Raw genomic sequence first — 22,806 nt, 5'->3', positions numbered from 1 at the left:
TGAATGCCGATGTAAACATAAATAGAAAAGACAGACTTGAACGTGTAATTTTATGATGACGACTTTTCTAGGTCTGTTTGATTTCAGATTTTAGATTGGAAAATATTTAAATGATCATATTTGTATTAACTGAATTTTTTAGTGGGGGGGGGGTACTGAATAAACCTTCATTTTTTTTCTATTCAACGACTTCTTTGTATTCAGAGTTGATATTGTTTTTTTTTCAATGGATAAATACGATTTACGGATTAGCACATGTACATTACCACTAATGGTAAAAGTTAACATGTTGAAAGTTGCCGCATAAATACGTTTCAAATGAGGTGCAGGGGTGTTTTTTTTTGTTCAGCTTATGTTGCCAAAGTGGATCTGAACTGATCATATGCTATTAGGGAATACTATTTTTCTTTTGTTGTCTTAATCGTAGTTAAATACCTTTTCCTGTGGCCAAGATTTTTGTTATTTATATAATAATTTATTTGCAAAATACACAAATATGGGTCAAGCAGAAAGTTAAGAACTACTAATCATGATAACCCGGCATAAAAAACAACCGTTGATAGTTATAAATTGTTATGTAACATTTGATGGACATATGGACCTCATTTTCGAAATTTTAAAGATTTCTTTATAAAGTCTTCAACTTCTGTAAAAAGCACAGATTCGGGATTTAAAAGTAGTTTTAGCTTTAAAAGGTTGATAACTTGTAAAATTAGGGTTATTAATATTAAGCAATCTCTAAAAGTTGAGTTCAGTTTGCAATATATAAACAATTAATGGTATTCTTCATCAAGTTTATTACATAGTTTACGTAACCTATGATCTCTGGGAACAGACCGCTCATCTGAACAAATCTTTGCTGACTGTGACAAATAAACTCTGAAATTCTTGAAAATAGTATTTAAACAAATGTTTTCCTTCATATTGAATAATTATATTTCTTATTCAGTTTGGTTTTTTTCCCTGGTGTTGTGTGTGTTAACTTACAAGCTTGTTTATCGTTTCTTGATGATGCAATATATTCATGAATGAATATTGTAAAAAGTCTTTGTGCGTAAATGGTAGTAAAACTAACCTACTTTTTGATTGGATAATAGTAGGACAGATCACGTGACGTCAACAAACATACACAGGAAGCATGTTTTCTCGATAGTTTCATCATCGTCCCGCGTTATGTGTAGATCAACAACTAAATACTTCATGCGGATGATAAAATAAGCTAGAAACACAACTCTTTAGATATTTTATAGAATTTAATTGTTCTTTTTTTGTCTGTTAGTGTTTGCTCATCAACAGTTAGCAAGTGACTTTTGTTATCATAATATAAATTACTATACACGTGTTTACAAAACCAACATGACAAAAAACAGTAATCTTGTGAATGGAACTCGATCGTCTGATTCGGACTCTTCCAGTGATTCAGGCAGTGCTATTAAATTGAAAAAAGAACTTGGACTACACAATGGAGTGGCTATCATTGTTGGTGTAATTATAGGCAGTGGGATTTTCATATCACCCAAAGGAGTTTTACTTGAATCGGGATCAGTTGGACTGTCACTCATAGTATGGCTCATTTGTGGACTAATTTCGTTAGTAGGGGCAATATGTTATGCAGAACTTGGTACAATGATTGTCAAGTCAGGCTCAGACTATGCCTACATTGGTGAAGCATTTGGACATCTCCCTGCATTTCTGTATTTGTGGGTAGCTCTTGTTGTAATTATCCCCTGTGGTAATGCCATAGGGGCCTTGACATTTGCAGCATATGTTTTAGAACCAGTGTTCCCATGTGATGGTGGACCCCCAGAGACAGCGATGAGATTACTAGCAGCTCTTTGCATAAGTAAGTATATCCATATAATTACATACACCTCGGCTTGATTTCCATCATAATCACCATGGACTCCCAATCAGCCAAAGGGGGACTATTACATGTATAATAGTCCCAGTGGCAATGATCTCTATTCAAGCATCAAAAAGATACTGTGCATAATATATTTAAGGGATGGGGTGTTTTCCTGTCTCATGGGGTTAACTTATCTGCTATGAATTAATTTGTCATGACATTTTAATTACAGTTGTGTTTAACCAAAAACTTCAAATGCTATATATTTTTATTGAATGATATACATCTATTCTTATTTCATCTGAAAAAAAGTATTTGAATAAAATTGGTTGTCACAGAAGAGGACTATTTTTTACAAAAATTTATAAGAAAAAAATAATTTAAAGAATCATACTTGAAGAAAGATAGATTTTTAGCCTTGAATGTGTTTAAATGAATTACATGTAAGTCTAATATATATAATTGTAAATATAAGATGCAAAACATTGATGAAAATAGTAAACTTTAAATCAATCTTAAACAAAATTTATGTCTTGAAGACTATTTGGGAAAATCAAACTTTACTTATAGAAAATTAATAACAAAACTAAGAATTAGTGACCATAATTTAAATACTTATAATTATAATTAGAATATAGAAAAAGGCAGAATGCTAATATTCCTAGAGAGCAGATTATGCCTTAAATGTAAAACATTAGAAAAGGAAAAACATTTTATATTAAATTGTAAATTAGATAGAGAACTAAGAAACTTTGGAGTTTAATTTTTCTGTTAAAGATGAAAAGTTGATTTTATACCCAATCCATCAACACCATCACAAGTAAAAAAAAGTTGGGTCCTACATCATAAGGTCATTAGAACTGAGGACAGGGGACACTGGACTCTATACTATTTACCGTTATTGAATGATTATATATTGATGTGAATTATAGTTATATTGTTTACTTTTTGTGTATATCACAAACTTAATGTTTAAAGTTTACACCGCAATAAATATCTGAAAATGAATTGAATTGGTATGATTGTCAATGAGACAAATCTCCATCAGAGACCAAATGACACAGTAATTAACAACTATACATTTGTACATGTAGGTCACTGTTCATTTACAATCTACATAATTTGTACTTGTATGATCTTTTATCATGAGAATAACAATATGTGTTGATACACTGTATAATTCCAAAACTAGACAAAAAGACACCATGATGACTGAAATAATCTTTAACTGAACTTATATAAATGTGTGTTGCTCCATTTATTGAGAAGTCTAATATAAATATCCATCAATCACTTTAAGAGTAAAAATACATTTCAAATTGATGATTAATTTTAAAGGTTTATAAAAAAAAAAAAAATTATTTTATAATTGGTTAATGAATTTTCCCCCCTAAAAACTTTTTTTTATATACATGATACAGTCAATACAGTGTACATGTACATGTACATTTGTACATTAAGTTTAGAACTTAAGAATTTTTGACTTTAACAGAATGTTTAAAATTTTAATACAAAAAGTTTCAGGGATCCCTTTTTTTTGCTCAATTCTTTTCTAACCAGCCATGTTTATTTGTTCATTTTGAAGGTTCACTTTATTTTTTAAATAAGGAAACAAATAGTTGCTGTTAAACATTTTGTTAAATGTACATTCAAAATATTACCTTTTTGTAAGAGGAACACTACAGAAAATTTTCAAGGGTGGAGCTTGAAAAGTAATTATTTTATTAGATGGTGTCAGTGCATGTGAGTATCAATGATCAAAGCCATCCATATAAATTTGCTTTCTTTAAATTAAATTCCCTATAAATATGATTAATCTAACTACACATAAACTACCATCCTTCTAAAAATTAATCTTAGGCCACAATTAAAAATGTCTGTTTCCCCTCCTCCAGGTCTACCCTTTGTCATGTTTGTAAACAGACCAGGCAGACAGGTTCCTATTTTTCTTTTTTGTTCTTTACTCGATGACAATGTTGCCCATCTTCAAGCAGACAGTTTACCCTTGATACATTCTGCTAAATAGATTGATAACTCCAGTGAGTTCCAGGAAGACTTCCGGTATCCAGAAACACTGAATGTCGAATTGTTTTCAGAAAGAAAAAAAAATCAGATTTTTTTTTAGGAAAATAAATTTTTGGACCCAGGGCTTATTTTTGACCTGGGCGGGGGAGGGGAAACAAACATATTTTTAATTTTGGCCTAAGGAAAACACTATAAAAAGGTAAAAAATTATTGTACTTTCTTGAATTTTATCTCTTTTCTTCTTCAGCAATTCTCACCTATGTCAACTGTAAAAATGTGAAATCAGCAGCCTTAATTCAGGATATCTTCACTGCAACAAAAATCATTGCCCTCGTCATGATCATCATCATTGGAATCGTCTTTATGTTCAAAAGTAAGTACATTGTCTATTAAATATCTTTGAGTTCCAGTTCCAATATACATTGTACATGTATAAACGTATGTCAGGAATTTTTTTTTGAAAGAATGATGTAAAATATTTTACATTTTGTACCCTTCATACATGTACATGTAGATATATTTGATTTTGTGGTGTTTTAACACCACTTTTAAGCACCACATTTAGGCTATTTCATGGTGGCCAGTTTATATTAGTGGAGAAAGCCAAAGTGCCTCTGATATATATGTACATTGTAGCTAGAGAAAACCACAGACCTCCAATAGAACTGACATTCCTAGTCAGTTAAGATTGGAGTTGAGTGCACCCACCCGAGTGGGGTTCAAACTTGCAACCCCAGTGTTGACTGGCAAGTGATTACAGTAGTAACAACTTAGACCGCTCAGCCACCGAGGTCCTTACATACTGTGGATTCATTTATTTTCGTGGATTAAGGAAAACCTGCATGTTCGTGGTTATTTATTTTCATGGTTTTGCCAAAGTCTGCGTACAAGCCTATAAAAAATTTGTTATTCAATGATCATATAATTTCGTGGTTCACCTGTACCCACGAAAATTGGTATCCAACGAATAATAATGAATCCACAGTAGATATAAGATGTGGTACATGTGGTATGAGTGCCAATGAGACAAAACCAATATAGGTCAAAGTAAACAGCCTTAAACATGGAACCTTGGCTAACAATAAACTGTATCTCCTTACAAATGTAATTGCAGTTTTTAAACCCAAAATAGGATCTTTTGATTGATTGATTCCTGTTTGTCTATTGTATAGGCGGATCAAGGGGGCCCTTTTTTGTGGGAAAAATTGTTTTTTTACAAATTTCCCATTCTTTTCAATTATAACTATTTAAAAAGTCCTTCAATCTACATGCTTAATATAAAACTTCATACAATGTATGCAGCAATGCATAGGACTGAATAATATTTTGATTTAGTGTGTAATTTTCTTTAGGCATATTACATGTATGTAAACTCTTAAATATTCAATCTACATTGTATACTTAATTTACAGCTTTGGGTGTTGGCTTCTCGTGAAGTTGGCTTAAAGGTAAAAACCACATATAAATGAAGTTTTGATCTATATCAAATATTTTTTTTTTAATATGACTCTAAACTGCAGTTTTGAATGATTTGGGGCAGTTTAAAAAAAAAATCAAAAATTGAATACAAAGGTTTTTTAACTGAAAAAAATATTTCTTTCAGAAATTGTATCGCTCTCATTGTCTTTAGATATGCATGATTTTGGTTAAAGATTTTTTTAAATGTAAAATGAAAATTTTGAGATTCATGAATTTCTGATATAGATATTTTGATACATTTATATGCACATGTAAAATCAGGAATGGAAATTGGGAATTTTTCAAAGAGTCAGCAACCTGATCTAACAGCAGAAAACTGCCCAAGGTCACCAATGGGTCTTTAACACAGGGAGAAAATCCCTCACCCGGAGGTGAAAATTGCGTAATTAAATGTCCGAGAAAAGTGTAAGAAGTGCTAAAAGCGAGATAAAGTATCTACAAAATAAGTTTGGTTCTTTTCTGTAAATCCTTGGGTCACAGATTTATTTTTATCCGGCATTCTACATAAGGAAAAGTATGTACCAAAGTCAGGAATACGACAGTTTATATTCGATTGTGACTGACCTACATATATATTTTTTTTACATTTTTGTTTGTTTACTTATTAATTGGTGGACACATAATAAATTTCTGCGCAGTATCTATTTTTAGCCTTGTACAGTGGGAAGAACATGTTTTTCCTTCCTGCAAGATACAGGTTTATGTAATGACAAACCAATTTCATTACGAAACGTTTTTGTTAAGACGTAAAATAAAAAGATAACATCCGCCAATAAAGGCCGAAATATATTTGAATTCTTACCAACATCCACTGATCGAGAGTGCAAATTTTTTTTCTAATTATTGATGGACTATATATTTCTTTCGAAATTCTTTCTGAAAGGAGACTGCCTCCATGTTGGGTCTTGTTTATCTTTTTTTCTAGTGACTTGTCTTTGTGGTCCGCTAACTTTTATTTATTAGCATTGCCTTCTCTGTATTAAACTTCTAGTGTAGTAAAAATTAAAATCTGTCAACCTGTTTTCGAGTTATTGCTCCTTTAAATGTTGATTTTTACTGGTTTATATACACCTGTCAAAATTTTGAAGGGACGCATAATTGTATACAAATGTCTGCCTGTCTGTCCTACGTACACATGTTGCGTCATATCTCAAATACGATGTATATACTTTTTGGTGATGATTCAAAATTTTGTTTTAGAGTTATTGAGTTTTTTGTAAACTTAAAAGGGGGGGGGGGGTTTCACATGTCACGATATATCTTAAAAACAATTTATGATCATTGCTTAAAACTGTACACACTTCTTAATTATATTAATCTAAAAGATCTGTATACTTTTTAGTGATGATTCAAAATTTTATTTTAGAGTTATTTAGTTTTTTGTAAAAAAAAAAAAAGACGGGGCAGGGGGGTTCACATGTTGCGCTGTATCTCAAAAAAAATTAATTTGATTATTGCTTTAAACTTTACACACTTATATCTGGGAATGAATTTTCGGCTCACCCTTGACACTATTTGCGAGTATGGTCTCGAGGAAATGGTGATAGTCCATCGGATGGGGACGATAAATGACTGACCCTTGTTAAGAGAGAGCCATGTCTCTTGCACGTTACAGGCACCCTTGTAGATTTCAGGCTAATGCCACTAAAAGGCAGCACTCCCAACCTCAAAGGGGAAAGGGATTAGTATAAGTTGAAAAAGTTGTTTCCCAATCCACTATAAATAAATACGTTTAAACTAAACTAAACTAATCTAAACTTGCAATGTTATTACCAGATGCAACTTGTTTTCATTGATTAAATAAGTATTTATGGAAAAGAATATCCCTCTTAATAAACCAGGTTTAAACCATAGTGTATATTTGTCTCTATCTAAAAACCTCCAGATTCTTCTATTACTTTTTTGTTATGTTTATAATACTACTAATATTATATAATACATTTTGACTTGTGCCACAAATATTTTTTGTCAGACTTTTGGTGCACAGCATTTAGTGCATTTACGTATCTAAATCTGCACACAAGGTCAGAGTTATTACTGTATCTAATGTACTCAAAATATGACTGTTGATCTATGTCCTACTTAAAAAAAAATTGGTGAGGTTAAAATTGTGTTTAACTATTCACTCATTTCTGAACGATTTTCAGTAACAATGAATCATTTTCATTCCATTGCTCAGAATTTTTACTTTATATGCATACGTTTTATCCTTGTTCATCTGTATCTCCAGAAATTGGTTTCCAATCTTTAACCAAATGTTACATACATGTAACTTCTACACAATGCCACCAAACACAAGCCAATGTTGAATTTGATGGCATCACTTTCACTGTCCTTTATAAACAGAACCATTGCTGAATTTGCTGGAAATTTACAAGGGGGGTATCTGTGTCCATTGGATAAGTTCATCTTTAATTTTTTTTGTCTTATTATATGTAGAAAATTCAAGTGCAAAATTCCATTAAGAGTACGATGAATGTGTTAGCAAGAAATTCAAAACAAAAAATCCCATTTAAGGAGGGGTTAATAATATTTATTGGTCTTGGAAAGTCACAGACTATTTAAAGCTTAGTTGAACCTTAACCTGTTTTTAGGCAGTTAAGCTGCCTTATGCGAGCACTCTGGATTTGTGTGCTACCCAATAAATGCTGAAATACGTGCCATTGTTATAATCTAGCTGGCTACTATATTATTTGTAACTTATTGGACAGTTTTTTTATACTTTTCATTCTGAATTACAAAAAATATGACCAGAAAAACCTTAAATGATCGTCGATTTTCCCAAAAGTTTTGAAGTTGCACATAGGAAGTAGAGCACATTAGGAATCCTTATGTAGTTTAGTATCCTATGAGCTTTTGGCTAAGATGTCAAAGAACAAATGTATGAAATATCTAATCGCCGAAAATCTCTAAAGACAAGTAGTTAAGATTTCCCAAATTGCAAAAGTCGTAGGAATATTGTTTGTCGACAATACGTAGTCAACTACGTATATAAGTTCAACTGTTGGCGGCAATTTTGAATTTAAAAGAAGACGAAATTTTCGTATCTTTTCAATTTGGACGCAGGGGTTTAAATTAGCGGTGGTCCAAGGTCTGTGACCTTCCACTTTTGCAGTCGGACTTTCTACTTTGTTACTAGCTACGCACGACATGCCCGACGGACCTTGAAATAATATAAAAAAAATTACTTTGCAAACATTTTTACCAAAGTTTCCTAATAAACGATCTCAAACTTATATTCATCATTACTATTCATGACAGCCATGTTCAATTTGTTCTACCGCTAGCTTTATACATAAAATCGCCGATAAATAATGTGTAAATCCGAGTAAAATCGTATCTCACTATCTGGCCCAAGACCACAATTAATGACCCCGCTTTTCGTTGTTCGTTTATAGTTCCCTTTAATTTATAGTGTATTTCTTCTTAAATTTTTTTCTTTCCTTTTCTCAAACATTTCTTAGCTTTTATAAGGTGGAAATGAAAGAAGAGAGGTGAAATAAATTTTTAGATGTTTAATTTTAACTGATTTTGATATGGAAAGAGTGATTAGGTCAGGTGCAAAAAGGTGATATTTACAGTTTTCGGAACATCTCTTGACTTGTCCATAGGGGTATGGATGTGTATTGGCTAAATTTGTAAGTTTTATACGTGCAATTTTTCTGAAACTTGGACATATTTTTGGACTTGTACTGTACATTACACACACAACAAATTAGACAAAAAGAATAGGCAAATTTTTTTTAATGCGACAAAACGTTATAAAGAAATGATAGAGGAATTAATTGTGGTCTCGGGCCATCTGTCAAAAACAACATTGAAACCAAAATGGCTGCCACGAGATTACAATATCGGATCCGATTCCGGAAGCGGATGAGGGTAATCCCGGATTTGGCTTCTAAAAAAATCCAGACAGCTTACAAAATACATCTATGCATCTATGCATGTTAAAAAATATAAACACTAGAATTAAAAACCAAAAGACTTATATGAAAAAGAAAGAAAAAGCAGAAAATATTTTGTACACCAATTTTAATGTGAAAATCCAATACATTGTGACAGCTAGGAACAGTTTATCTAACAATATATATGTTCCTGGTAACAGTATAATATTTTTTCATCAGTGATAAATGTTGGTAATGGTGTTAAATGCTTTTCAAGTTGAACATATTACTGCAATTTCAAGGGGTATTTTTTCCTTCTCAATTTTGATAGGTCAGTTAAAATAGCTGGAAGTTTCTTATATAAAAAAAAGATGTGGTATGATTGCCAATGAGACAACTATCCACAAGAGACAAAAATGACCAAAACTTGGTAAAGGACAAGACCCCCACCCCTAAACCATATATATATATTCATGTATGGGACAATATAACAAATCATATGAAATATAGGTGGAGTTCGTGGGGCCACTCTGTTTGAGAATATATAATGGTCGAGATCCACAATCTTAAACAACATATATATTTATGTATGGGACAATATTACAAATCAAATGAATTATAAGGGGGTCCCTATGGTCACTGTACCCCCTCCTGTTTGAGAACTTGGAAACATTCGAGATCATCACCCCTTTACCATATATACTCATGTATAAGACTATATAACAAATCAAATGAAATACAGGGGAAGTCCCTGTTGTCACCCTACCCCTCATGTTGAAGAACTTTGAAACAGTTGGGATCCCCAACTCTAAATTAAATGAAATATAGGGGGAGTCCCTGCAGTCACCTGATTGAGAAATTGGAAAGAGTCGAGATCCCAACCTTTAAATTAAACCATATATATTGATGTATGAGCACTAATCAAATGAAATATAGGGAGGGTCCTTAAGGTCACCCTACCCACTCCTGTTTGATAACTTAGAAACATTCATTCATTCATATCTTTATTTCCTTTATCCCCACCCCTCAACCATATATATTCATGTATTGGACAATTTAACAAATCGAATGAAATATAGGGGAAGTCACTGGGGTTCCACACCCCTCCTGTTGGAAAACTTGATAACGGCCGAGATCCCATAAACCATATAATTATATTCATATATGGGACAATATAAAAAATCAAATGAAAAATAGGGGTAGTCCCTAGGGTCACCCCACACCCTCTTGTGTGTGTTTTTAAAACTTGCAAAAGATTGAGATACCAACGCCTAAACCATATTCATTCCTGTTTGTCATTTCAGAAAAGATTGAATGACATACAAGGTCAATCTCATATGTGACACATATGCATATCACTTTGCTAGACCCTAACCTGTCATTTTATTCCAAACTTAGACATCGTTGATTTGGGGTGAAGGTGGGAGTCGTTTACATTTACTATGGACAGGTCAGTCAGACCTCACCATTGATTCCTGTAGTAGTAAACATTTGTCTGATTTGTGTCTCATAACTTTTGTACTGTACAACACAAACTCAGTTTGCTTCCCAGGAAAGCAAGTCCATTCATACTTTTACAAGCTCGTACTAAAGTCATCTTGAACTACTAACAGTCAACTAATACGAACAATTACGATCAACTAGAAGAACTGCAATCATTGCAAATTTGTACCACTGCTGACTCATGAAAGACTCATGACCACGAATGGTCATGTGCGTTGCTATTGAAAACCTTAATAAAATATGAATTATTTGCCTTAATAATTAATTCATTAAATGAACATAAATGTACAATTATATATGAATGTTTAATGTTTGTTCTTTTAAATCTTTAAAAAATGTTGAAGCAACATTGCCACAGTTTTCGTAATTATGTTTGCCTTGTTTTTTGGTTAACTGCCTACAGTGCTTACAGCGCTTTGATTTATTTTGGAGGTTCAGTTGATTATTTTTCTCATATATATGTACCTAGAGAAGGTAATATCCACATATATAACATTTACAATTGGTATTCTTACAGGTGATAGAGAAAGTTTCCAAGAACCATTTGAAAATTCCACAACATCACCAGGCAAATTTGCATTAGCTTTTTACTCAGGATTGTATTCCTATGCTGGATGGTAAGATTCAAATTTCACAACAGCATATTAAATAAGATTTACAATTTATCTACGAATGTAAATCTTAAAAGAATACTTAAAAATATACTGTTTTAAAGATTTTCTTCAAGAAACACTGGAAAATATCACCATTTTAAGACCAAGCCAAACAAAATTTCATTTTACTTATGTTCCTTACAAAATTCTAAGGAAAATGGAACCACCCCTATTTTACTAATTTGGGTGCCTACTATCCCCTCCATGAATTCATTTTGGAACAGACTTATAACAATTTCACTTCTCACTCTCAGCAAGACATTTTCCACTGTTCCATGAAACTTAAAGTGCTTGTGAATAATTTTACAGAAAAATAGTGTAATTTTTTACTTTCCCTAAAAAATGATGCATGAAGTTACTTGAATAATAAAATCCCTCTCTGTGTCCAATTTAATCTCCAACGCAAGTAGCTAAATATAACAACTGAACTGTAAGGGTTACAGATGAAGTAAACATTTTCCTTGATAGTCAGAAAAGCATGTGATTAATTTTTTATAAATTCTTGACAATATACCACACACCGGTACTGTGCATGAATTATTATTTATTACTATGATAATACATGAAAATGAGGACCATTTGGTGCACAAATTTAGTTAGTCAATGAGTTGTCATCATGATTTCAATCCTCCCGGCAAGCACAAAAACACATTCACCGAAATATTCAAGTATTCTTTCTGTAGCAAATCGTTCACAGAGCTAATAACAATGGCACGTACAAAGCAAACTGCACGTAAATCCGCCAGAGATAAAGCTCCAAGAATCATCATCAACATAACAAAAGAATGAACATCGTTTTGGCTTATAAATAGTACCATAATGTAATGGTGCAAAATTAAGCTGTAAATACATGACTTGATTTAGGCCAAAAAAAGTATAGATATTTCTGGACTTCAACAGTGCTGACCAAAAATTCTTCAACTAGGCTTAACCTTAAATTTACATACAATGTGTAAGTGTACACTAGGAAAGACATATAGTTATAATGCCAGATTGGCCAGAAGCATCACAAAATTACAGTTGGTAGTAAAGAAAACAGAACTTTTAAAAAAATGGATGTAGACAAATTTTGACAATTCCAAAAAAGGCTGCCAATTCATGCAAATCAATTTTTATGCCCACCTACAATAGAAGAGGGGCATTATATTTTCTGGTCTGTTCATTCATTTGTCTGTCCATGGTGTCTGTCTGTCTGAACAACTTGAAACTCAGTACACATGTTCCCTATGATATGATCTTTCTAATTTTAATGCTAAATAAGAGTTTTTATCCCAATTTCACGGTCCACTGAACATAGAAATTGATAGTGTGAGTGGGGCAACCGTGTACTGTGGACACATTCTTGTTACTAAAGTTTTAGAATAGAAACCTTGTTAAAAAAAATGTAAAATGTAGTTAACTGTTACCTAAAATGGTTTTTATCTTTACCGTTGCACTTTAGTGCTAGTCTTAATTAACAGTTGTATGCAGATTTGAAATTATAATTTTATTTAAATTTCAGGAATTATTTGAATTTTGTAACAGAAGAATTAAAAGACCCATATAAGTAAGTAGAGTGACAGTACTGCAGTCTGCACCAAAATCCACTAGCAAGAAGTTTGGCTGGTGACACGTAAAAAAAAATTGTTAGACCAGTTGTTTAAAAAAAAATTGGACCAGACTAACAGGGAAGAAAATCAATAGTTTTTATTTACTCAAACAGTTAAAATGACCCAAGTGGAAATTTTGGAAATTTTATCATAAATGGACAGCCTTGACCTACTTTCAGACAGTTTTATTTAGATTGACTGGGTAAGATGCACCATGCTGAATTATCACCAAGTATTTGATAAAGAGTGTCATTGTCAAATGTGTGTAGATAATCCACAGAGGTACTACTACTAATATTAATGTCTGCAATGGTCAAAGTGCCCTCATCATAAACAGTTATCATAAGCTTGACAGCAGTAATTGTTAACCCGATTTTGTTTTTGGAAATAGAGTCATGAGTATAAATTAGGATAAAGAAAGAAAATCAGTATCTGCTACAAGGACAAGTAGATACTGTTTTAAAGTTAATTCTGAAGGTTTTCAGTCTACCATTAAAGCAATTTAGAATTGTATAGTTTTTACCACTGATTAATTTATTGCATATTTTTTTTCTGGAAATTTGAAGTACACTTGAACTAAGTACAGTCTGTGCCAAACTGTTTTAGGTTTGTGTGATTGAAAAATAAATGTGACATTTTCTTATATATATTTTTAACTAAAACATCTAAAATATTCTGTCTGACTGAATGAAATTTTGTCAGTCAGACAGAGTTTAGGATACACTACATTGTATGTTACTTATGCATCCTCTTTCTCATACATGTCACATGACCTTATAATTCAGCACAGGAAATGTTGCATTTTGGGAGATTTTTTAGAATACAGTTTTTTTAGCTCACCTGGCCTAAAAGGCCATGTGAGCTTTTCTCATCACTTGGCGTCCGTCGTCGTCGACGTCGTCGTCGTCGTCGTCGTCGTCTGTCGTCGTTAACAATTTTTCAAACATCTTCTCCTCTGAAACTACTGAATGGATTTGGTTAAAACTTAACATGATTGTTCCTTAGTATATCCTGCACAAAATGTGCGCTTCAATTTTTGATACGTCAAAAAACATGGCCGCCGTTACTTAAAATAGAACATAGGGGTCAAATGCAGTTTTTGGCTTATATCTCAAAAACGAAAGCATTTAGAGCAAATCTGACATGGGGTAAAAATGTTCATTAGGTCAAGATCTATCAGCCCTGAAATTTTCAGATGAATCAAACAAACCATTGTTGGGTTGCTGCCACTTAATTGGTAATTTTAAGGAAATTTTGCAGTTTTTGGTCATTATCTTGAATATTATTATAGATAAAGATAAACTGTAAACAGCAAAAAAGATCAGCAAAGTAAGATCTACAAATAAGTTAATATGACCAAAATTGTCAATTGACCCCTTAAGGGGTTATTGTCCTTTAATGACAATTTTTCACAATTTGTTCATCATATTTGCTAACTTTAAAAAATCTTCTCCTCTGAAACTACTGAATGGATTTGGTTAAAACTTAGCATGATTGTTCCTTAGATTATCCTGCACAAAGTGTGTGCTTTGATTTTTGATCCGTCAAAAAACATGGCCGCCGTTACTTAAAATAGAACATAGGGGTCAAGGGCAGTTTTTGGCTTATATCTCAAAAACGAAAGCATTTAGAGCAAATCTGACATGGAGTAAAAATGTTCATTAGGTCAAGATCTATCAGCCCTGAAATTTTCAGATGAATCAAACAAACCATTGTTGGGTTGCTGCCACTTAATTGGTAATTTTAAGGAAATTTTGCAGTTTTTGGTCATTATCTTGAATATTATTATAGATAAAGATAAACTGTAAACAGCAAAAAAGATCAGCAAAGTAAGATCTACAAATAAGTTAATTTGACCAAAATTGTCAATTGACCCCTTAAGGGGTTATTGTCCTTTAATGACAATTTTTCACAATTTGTTCATCATATTTGCTAACTTTAAAAAATCTTCTCCTCTGAAACTACTGAATGGATTTGGTTAAAACTTAGCATGGTTGTTCCTTAGATTATCCTGCACAAAGTGTGTGCTTTGATTTTTGATCCGTCAAAAAACATGGCCGCCGTTACTTAAAATAGAACATAGGGGTCAAATGCAGTTTTTGGCTTATATCTCAAAAACGAAAGCATTAAGAGCAAATCTGACATGGAGTAAAAATGTTCATTAGGTCAATATCTATCAGCCCTGAAATTTTCAGATGAATCAAACATCCAATTGTTGGGTTGCTGCCACTTAATTGGTAATTTTAAGGAAATTTTGCAATTTTTTATTCATTATCTTGAATATTATTATAGATAAAGATAAACTGTAAACAGCAAATATGATCAGCAAAGTAAGATCTACAAATAAGTCAATTTGACCAAAATTGTCAATTGACCTCTTTAGGAGTTATTGCCCTTTAAAGACTTTTTTCACAATTTGTTCACCATGTTGACTTACTTTAAAAAATCTTCTCTTATGAAACTGCTGTATCAATTTCAGCAAAACTTATGCTAAATGAGTTTCAGAGTTTCAGAGTATCTAGTATAAATTTTATATTTCATTTCCTTGTATGTCAAGAAACATAGCTCCTATGGCTAAAATAGAACATAGGAGAAAATGATTTTTTTTTGCTTTTGAAGAAAATAGGACGATTCAAAGAACATTTAAATAAATTGAAAAGCCAAAATAATCATTGATGAGAGATTAAACCAAAAAAATTCAGGTGAGCGATTCAGGCTCTTGAGAGCCTCTTGTTTTAATATCAGCAAAGATTATTGGAAACGTCTGAAGTATAATAATACTCCTTACACTTTCTTAAACTAAAAACCAAATATGTTTAAAGATTTGTTTTCATTATATTTTTACGGAAGAAAGCTTAAATTACAAAATTTAGAAAAAATGTTAGAAGGTTAGAAATTACAATGAGTAAACTATGAAGTTGAAAAACATTAAAAAAAAAGAAGAAATAGATTTTTTTGAATCGAACATGCAAATTATCATTTTACAAGGAATTTTGTCGAATCTGGAATAAATTAGCATTCTGGAAAATTGATAAGAATATTGGATGAAAATTAATCCAATCATTGAGGGTTGGCCATGCAGTAAAGATTACTTTCACAGCCATGCGGTACAGATTAATTTCTCAGGTAACTAACTGACCCTCCACACATGGCTAATCCTCCATAATTAGATTAGTTTTCATTATAAATTTTCTTATGAATTTTTTCGAGAATTCTGATTTATTCTAGATTCAAATAATTCTTTGTTTGTTACAATTCAATGTTCAATTTGAACGTCAGATGAACTCCTTATAGGACAATGTTTTGTTTTGTTTTTGGTCTGGAATTCAAAGATCTTAAGCTAGTTCGTTTTAAGTTTCTGATCCTATTAAAAAACTCATATGAACATTGTTGAAGGTGAAACAAAAGTAGATACAAAAGCATTAGGTCAAGAACAGCTTTTGTTTTGGTGGGTATGTACAACTTTAGAAAAGCATGACTTTATACCATAAATCAATATTTCCTAATCTGTATCAACATAACATTGTATAGAATATCTTTGTTTATTTGTGTGTGTAAAAGGACAAGTATTTAAAAGAAGGATAAGACCGTGTTTCCTGTAGTGTTGTTTTGAATACTTTACAAAACAAAGATAATGAAACTTTTGGAATGTGTTTGTGTGAAATGCTGTTGATCAATTGGCTACATCTATAACACCTTAAAAGTACAATGCATATATTCAGCATCAAAAGTGTTAAATTCCCTTATTTTTGAATATTTGGTTACACCAGGTGAATCGGTTAGTACATGTAGTACCTACATTTGTACCAGCTGTCCAAATCAAGATCCTGAAAAAATTTCCATTCATTACTGAAAATTTTGGTTTTATCATTATTTTGTTGTTGACCATGCACTAATTTTTTTTTGTGTGCAATTTTTTTTTTTGGCAGTCAATTGATATTATATAGGGACAAAAATATATGTTTTATTATCGCTATTTTGTGCATTTTTCCTATGATCTTTTTTTGTGATAATTTTCATATCATGCTACTCGCTTGAGATGGAAAATTATCGCTAGAAACTAAGCATGCACGTGGCGTTGCTAACGAAATTGACATGAAATTGACAACATCGTCATAGGTAAAATAGCGATAAAAAGATTATCATTGCTCATCTCAACTCGATTGCCTTTCTCGCTTTCGTCTCCAGGCTCAAGCGAGAAAATCAATCTTGTTGAGATGATCACCGATAATCTATAAATATCTACCACTATACATGTATATGATTGTAGTGTCCAAATAAACTCATCAATGTTTTGCAAATTACCATATCCTGACGCCATATCAAATAGGGCAAATGTTCTGTGAATGGTACCTTAATTTGATTTAGAATCTGGGAGGACTTGACAAAGTTTAACAATAAAGCCTAAAGGAAATAAAAATAACAATTGTTCATCTTGAGAATTAACAGCCAGTTACAGAATACACATTTTATATAGATTTAAGAAGATGTGATATGAGACAACTCTCCAAACTCCATCCAAGTCACCAGTTGTAAAAGTAAATGTCTGATATCACAAATGAAAAAATATTTGTTGTATGACCTTATAAGTTCAAGTGTTACCAATTCCCAAATAGAGATAAGGTCTATTGATTTTTATACGACCGCAAAATTTGAAAAAATTTTCGTCGTATATTGCTATCACGTTGGCGTCTGCGTCGTCGTCGTCGTCGTCGTCGTCCGGCGTCCGAATACTTTTAGTTTTCGCACTCTAACTTTAGTAAAAGTGAATGGAAATCTATGAAATTTTAACACAAGGTTTATGACCACAAAAGGAAGGTTGGTATTGATTTTGGGAGTTTTGGTCCCAACATTTTAGGAATTAAGGGCCAAAAAGGGCCCAAATAAGCATTTTCTTGGTTTTCGCACTATAACTTTAGTTTAAGTTAATAGAAATTTATGAAATTTTGACACAAGGTTTATGACCACAAAAGAACGGTTGGGATTGATTTTGGGAGTTTAGGTTTCAACAGTTTAGGAATTAGGGGCCAAAAAAGGGCCCAAATACGCATTATTCTTGGTTTTCGCACAATAACTTTAGTTTAAGTAAATAGAAATCAATGAAATTTAAACACAATGTTAATGACTACAAAAGGAAGGTTGGTATTGATTTTGGGAGTTTAGGTCCCAACAGTTTAGGAATTAGGGGCCAAAAAGGGACCCAAATAAGCATTTTTCTTGGTTTTCGCACCATAACGTTAGTATAAGTAAATAGAAATCTATGAAATTTAAACACAAGGTTTATGACCATAAAAGGAAGGTTGGTATTGATTTTGGGAGTTTTGGTCCCAACAGAATAAGGGGCCCAAAGGGTCCAAAATTAAACTTTGTTTGATTTCATCAAAATTGAATAATTGGGGTTCTTTGATATGCCGAATCTAACTGTCATGACTGTGTATGTAGATTCTTAACTTTTGGTCCCGTTTTCAAATTGGTCTACATTAAGGTCCAAAGGGTCCAAAATTAAACTTAGTTTGATTTTGACAAAAAATGAATCAGTTAGGTTCTTTGATATGCTGAATCTAAAAATGTACTTAGATTCTTGATTATTGGCCCAGTTTTCAAGTTGGTCCAAATCGGGGTCCAAAATTAAACTTTGTTTGATTTCATCAAAAATTGAATAAATGGGGTTCTTTGATATACCAAATCTAACTGTGTATGTAGATTCTTCATTTTTGGTCCTGTTTTCAAATTGGTCTACACTAAAGTCCAAAGGGTCCAAAATTAAACTTAGTCTGATTTCAACAAAAATTGAAATCTTGGGGTTCTTTGATATGCTGAATCCAAAAATGTACTTAGATTTTTTATTATGGGCCCAGTTTTCAAGTTGGTCCAAATCAGGATCTAAAATTATTATATTAAGTATTGTGCAATAGCAAGTCTTTTCAATTGCACAGTATTGCGCAATGGCAAGAAATATCTAATTGCACAATATTGTGAAATAGCAATTTTTTTTTTAATTAGAGTTATCTTTCTTTGTCCAGAATAGTAAGCAAGAAATATCTAATTGCAAAATATTGTGCAATAGCAAGATTTTTTTTTAATTGGAGTTATCTTTCTTTGTCCAGAATCAACTTAAATCTTTGTTATATACAATATACAATGTATATTCACTTTTTACTACCAACTGATAAATTATAATAAATAACATTCAGTGATAACAAGCAGTTTTTTTTACATCTTAATATTTTATGATGTATTTAAATGAGTAGTTATTGTTGCAAACTCCATTAGAAATTTTAATTGAGATTAGTTTTGGAATAAGGGAAAGGGGGATGTGATTAAAAAAATTGGGTTCAATTTTTCTCATTTGAAATTTCATAAATAAAAAAGAAAATTTCTTCAAACATTTTTATGCCCCACCTACGATAGTAGAGGGGCATTATGTTTTCTGGTCTGTGCGTCCGTCCGTCCGTCTGTCCGTTCGTTTGTCCATCCGTTCGTCCATCCGTCTGTCCCGCTTCAGGTTAAATTTTTTGGTCAAGGTAGTTTTTGATGAAGTTTAAGTCCAATCGACTTCAAACTTAGTACACATGTCCCCTATGATATGATCTTTCTAATTTTAATGCCAAATTAGAGTTTTTACCCCAATTTCACGGTCCACTGAACATGGAAAATGATAGTGCGAGTGGGGCATTCGTGTACTGAGGACACATTCTTGTTTTGAGAGGATTAATATTCAACAGCATAGTGAATTGCTCTAAGAGAAAACAAAAATTTTAAGTTCATTAGAACACATTCATTCTGTGTCAGAAACCTATGCTGTGTCAACTATTTAATCACAATCCAAATTTAGAGCTGAATCCAGCTTGAATGTTGTGTCCATACTTGCCCCAACCGTTCAGGGTTCAACCTCTGCGGTCGTATAAAGCTACGCCCTGCGGAGCATCTGGTTTTTTACTGCAAAACTTTTTATTCTATAGCATCATGGCCTAACTCAGTTCTGATGAATGTATGAAATCAGGAAAGCTAAAGCCATTTATATAAAATTATCTTTTTCAGAAATTTACCACGTGCAATAGGCATTTCAATTCCATTAGTGACGATAATTTATTTGTTAGCAAATGTTGCTTATTTTGCTGTTCTGACACCTGCAGCCATGTTAGCATCAAATGCTACAGCAGTGGTGAGTATTAGTTAAAGGTAACAGTAGTATACCGCTGTTTGAAATTCATAAATCGATTGAAAAAAACCAACCTGGGTTACAAACTAAAACTGAGGGAAACACATCAAATATAAGAGAAGAACTATGACACAAAAGAAACACAACATAAATATGTACCACACACAGAAACGAACTATAATATAACAATGGCCATTTTCCTGACTTGGTACAGGACATTTTAATAAAAAAAATGGTGGTTTGAACATGGTTTGTATTAGAATTCATATTCTTTAAATTCAGAAATTATTGTGGTTTTTGTTTAATGCAAATACTGCTGCTAGGCGAGTATCACAGTATTAAGGACTCCTATTCAGTTAATGATACATATATTTATATGGAGCTTAACCCAATATCACAATGATATATATAGCATTTACATTCCGCTGTTAAACATTGCAGTGATAATTGAAAGTATTAATTTCTGAATTCAGAATCTTTTTTATACAAATTCAAAATTTAGTGCTATTTTGAACATTGGTTGATGATAAGCAGAAACTTGGAGTGCTGTCATGCATGACCTTTAACATTACTGAAAGACTTTCTAGTATTCTTAAACACCTGGCCATAGGTTTTCTTTATCTTCAAGGTATGCCATATTAAAGATTAAAGAAAGAAAAAGTTGCTTTGTTGGGAATTTCTCAGTACAAATGTTACTTGATATTCTTTTTTGTTGTCTGTTTAAGTTAACATCAAGAAGTTAAAAAAAAAAAAGTACAAATCTCAACAACTAGAATATTATAATTGAGACTACACAATTGGCAGGAGTACCTAAATATGTCGTCTGCCCTGAGTAATCTGTGCAGATCCTTTTTCTTGTACTCTCCACTAACTTTATTATTTTGGTTTTTCATATGTTTAGTATAAAATACAGCAATTTTGTATATCTATTAAAGGTTCTTTTTTCCAGTCTGTATCACCTACCCTGTATCACATACCTCGTATTGCATGGCTAAACCTGTATCGTATACCTGGCATGACGTCACAATTCGAGTGACTTCAACGTTTGACCTATGACGTTCAGTTCCTGTATTTCCTGGAGAAAAATGAGTTCCCACTAAAAAAAAAATATCCTATCATTTCAACTAAAATCGATATTTTTTTTTAAATCATTACCCATGGTCTTTAACATATATTGAGAATGTAATAAGATTATAGGGGACATTACGATTATTATAAAGCAAATAAGGATGTCTATATAAAAAAACAAGTCATCTGGAAAAATACAGGAAAATCATATTAGAATTGAGAATGGTAATGGGGAATGTGTCAAAGAGACAACAACCCAACCATAGAGCAGACAACAGCTGATGTCCACCAATGAGTCTTTGCTAGCTTATAATTTCAAACGATTAAAAAATAAATGGATATCCCATAAATCTGATTCTATTAAAATATATGATAAACAGAATTATACATGGCAAAATCCGTATCGCATGCTGTATCACCACTGGGACTGATATTGGTTTCTCATGGTGATACATTATGCGATACAGAATTTGCCATGTATTATTCTATATATATATAATATACATACAAGTAATGCTGTTTCCCTTAATTTGTTAATTTTCATATTTACTCTATAGTATTTCATAACATTAATAACATATTTGTTTTGTTTTATACTTATTATCAGGAATTGGTAATAAGGAACTACTACCAAAAATAAAGCTAAGCCAACGAAATTTTAAAAGTAATTTTACAAAACACGATTGGTGATAGGTGCACACAAACAACATACATGTTAGATATTTTGGTTTATTATCTCAAAACATGTCATGTTTGGAAACCGATAAAAAAAAAACAGGTTAAGGTCATATTTAGCAATTTAGATAATCAAACATTAATCCATAATGAAAATCTGTCACATGAAAAAGGGAACTGAGGAATAATCTGTTAATAAAAGAGGAATTTTTTATCGAATGTCCTTTCTTTATCCATCATTTTAATTCCAGACTTTAAAAGTGATAATTTTTTTTGTCCATTTATGGGCATTATGTTTTCTGGTCTGTGCAACTGTTTGTGCGATCGTCCATCAGTTCGACAGTTCGTCTATCCGTCTGTCCCACTACAGGTTTAAGTTTTTGGTGTAGGTAGTTTTTGATGAAGTTGAAGTCCAATCAAGAAACTTAGTACACATGTTCCTTATGATATCATCTTTTCAATTTTAGTGCCAAATTAGAGATTTTACTCCATTTTCACGGTCCACTAAACATAGAAAATGATGGTGGGGATGGGGCATTCGTGTACTATGGACACATTCTTGTTTTAATTTTTTATTGCAATGTTGAACACAAGTAATCAGGCAATATGGTATAATTGATATATTTATATTACATCTAAATTTAATTTCAGACATTTGCAGAGAGAACATTAGGTGTCATGTCATGGATTATGCCTGTTTTTGTTGCCTGCTCAACATTTGGTGGCCTTAATGGTGCTATCTTCACATCAGCAAGGTAAACAAAAAGAGACACAGACTATTGTTATTCCACTTCCAAATAAATCTTTCCAAACTTCAGATTGAAAGATATATTAATATTTCTTACTCATTGAAAATACTGGTACTACAATTTTGGTATGGAACTATGTAAACTATTGTTAATAAAGTCTTGAATATTAAAAT

At 32.1% G+C, this 22,806-nt stretch overlaps 1 protein-coding gene across 1 annotated transcript in view; it reads left to right on the top strand.

The window, feature by feature from the left end:
* Nucleotides 1-1,103: 1,103 nt before the first annotated feature.
* LOC139524101 (large neutral amino acids transporter small subunit 2-like) overlaps nucleotides 1,104-22,806 on the top strand; it is a 32,332-nt gene continuing 10,629 nt past the window's right edge. Inside the window, exons 1-6 of the mRNA XM_071318670.1 lie at nucleotides 1,104-1,843; nucleotides 4,119-4,244; nucleotides 11,255-11,354; nucleotides 12,892-12,936; nucleotides 20,021-20,144; nucleotides 22,536-22,639. Of these exons, the coding sequence (XP_071174771.1) occupies nucleotides 1,357-1,843; nucleotides 4,119-4,244; nucleotides 11,255-11,354; nucleotides 12,892-12,936; nucleotides 20,021-20,144; nucleotides 22,536-22,639 (986 nt within the window). The 5' untranslated portion in view covers nucleotides 1,104-1,356. The remainder of the gene's footprint in view (nucleotides 1,844-4,118; nucleotides 4,245-11,254; nucleotides 11,355-12,891; nucleotides 12,937-20,020; nucleotides 20,145-22,535; nucleotides 22,640-22,806) is intronic.

The sequence above is a fragment of the Mytilus edulis genome, chromosome 5, assembly GCF_963676685.1.
Source record: "Mytilus edulis chromosome 5, xbMytEdul2.2, whole genome shotgun sequence".
Taxonomy (NCBI): Eukaryota; Metazoa; Mollusca; class Bivalvia; order Mytilida; family Mytilidae; genus Mytilus; species Mytilus edulis.
Note: the sequence above shows the minus strand (reverse complement) of the source record. Positions and strands in the feature narration are given on the sequence as shown.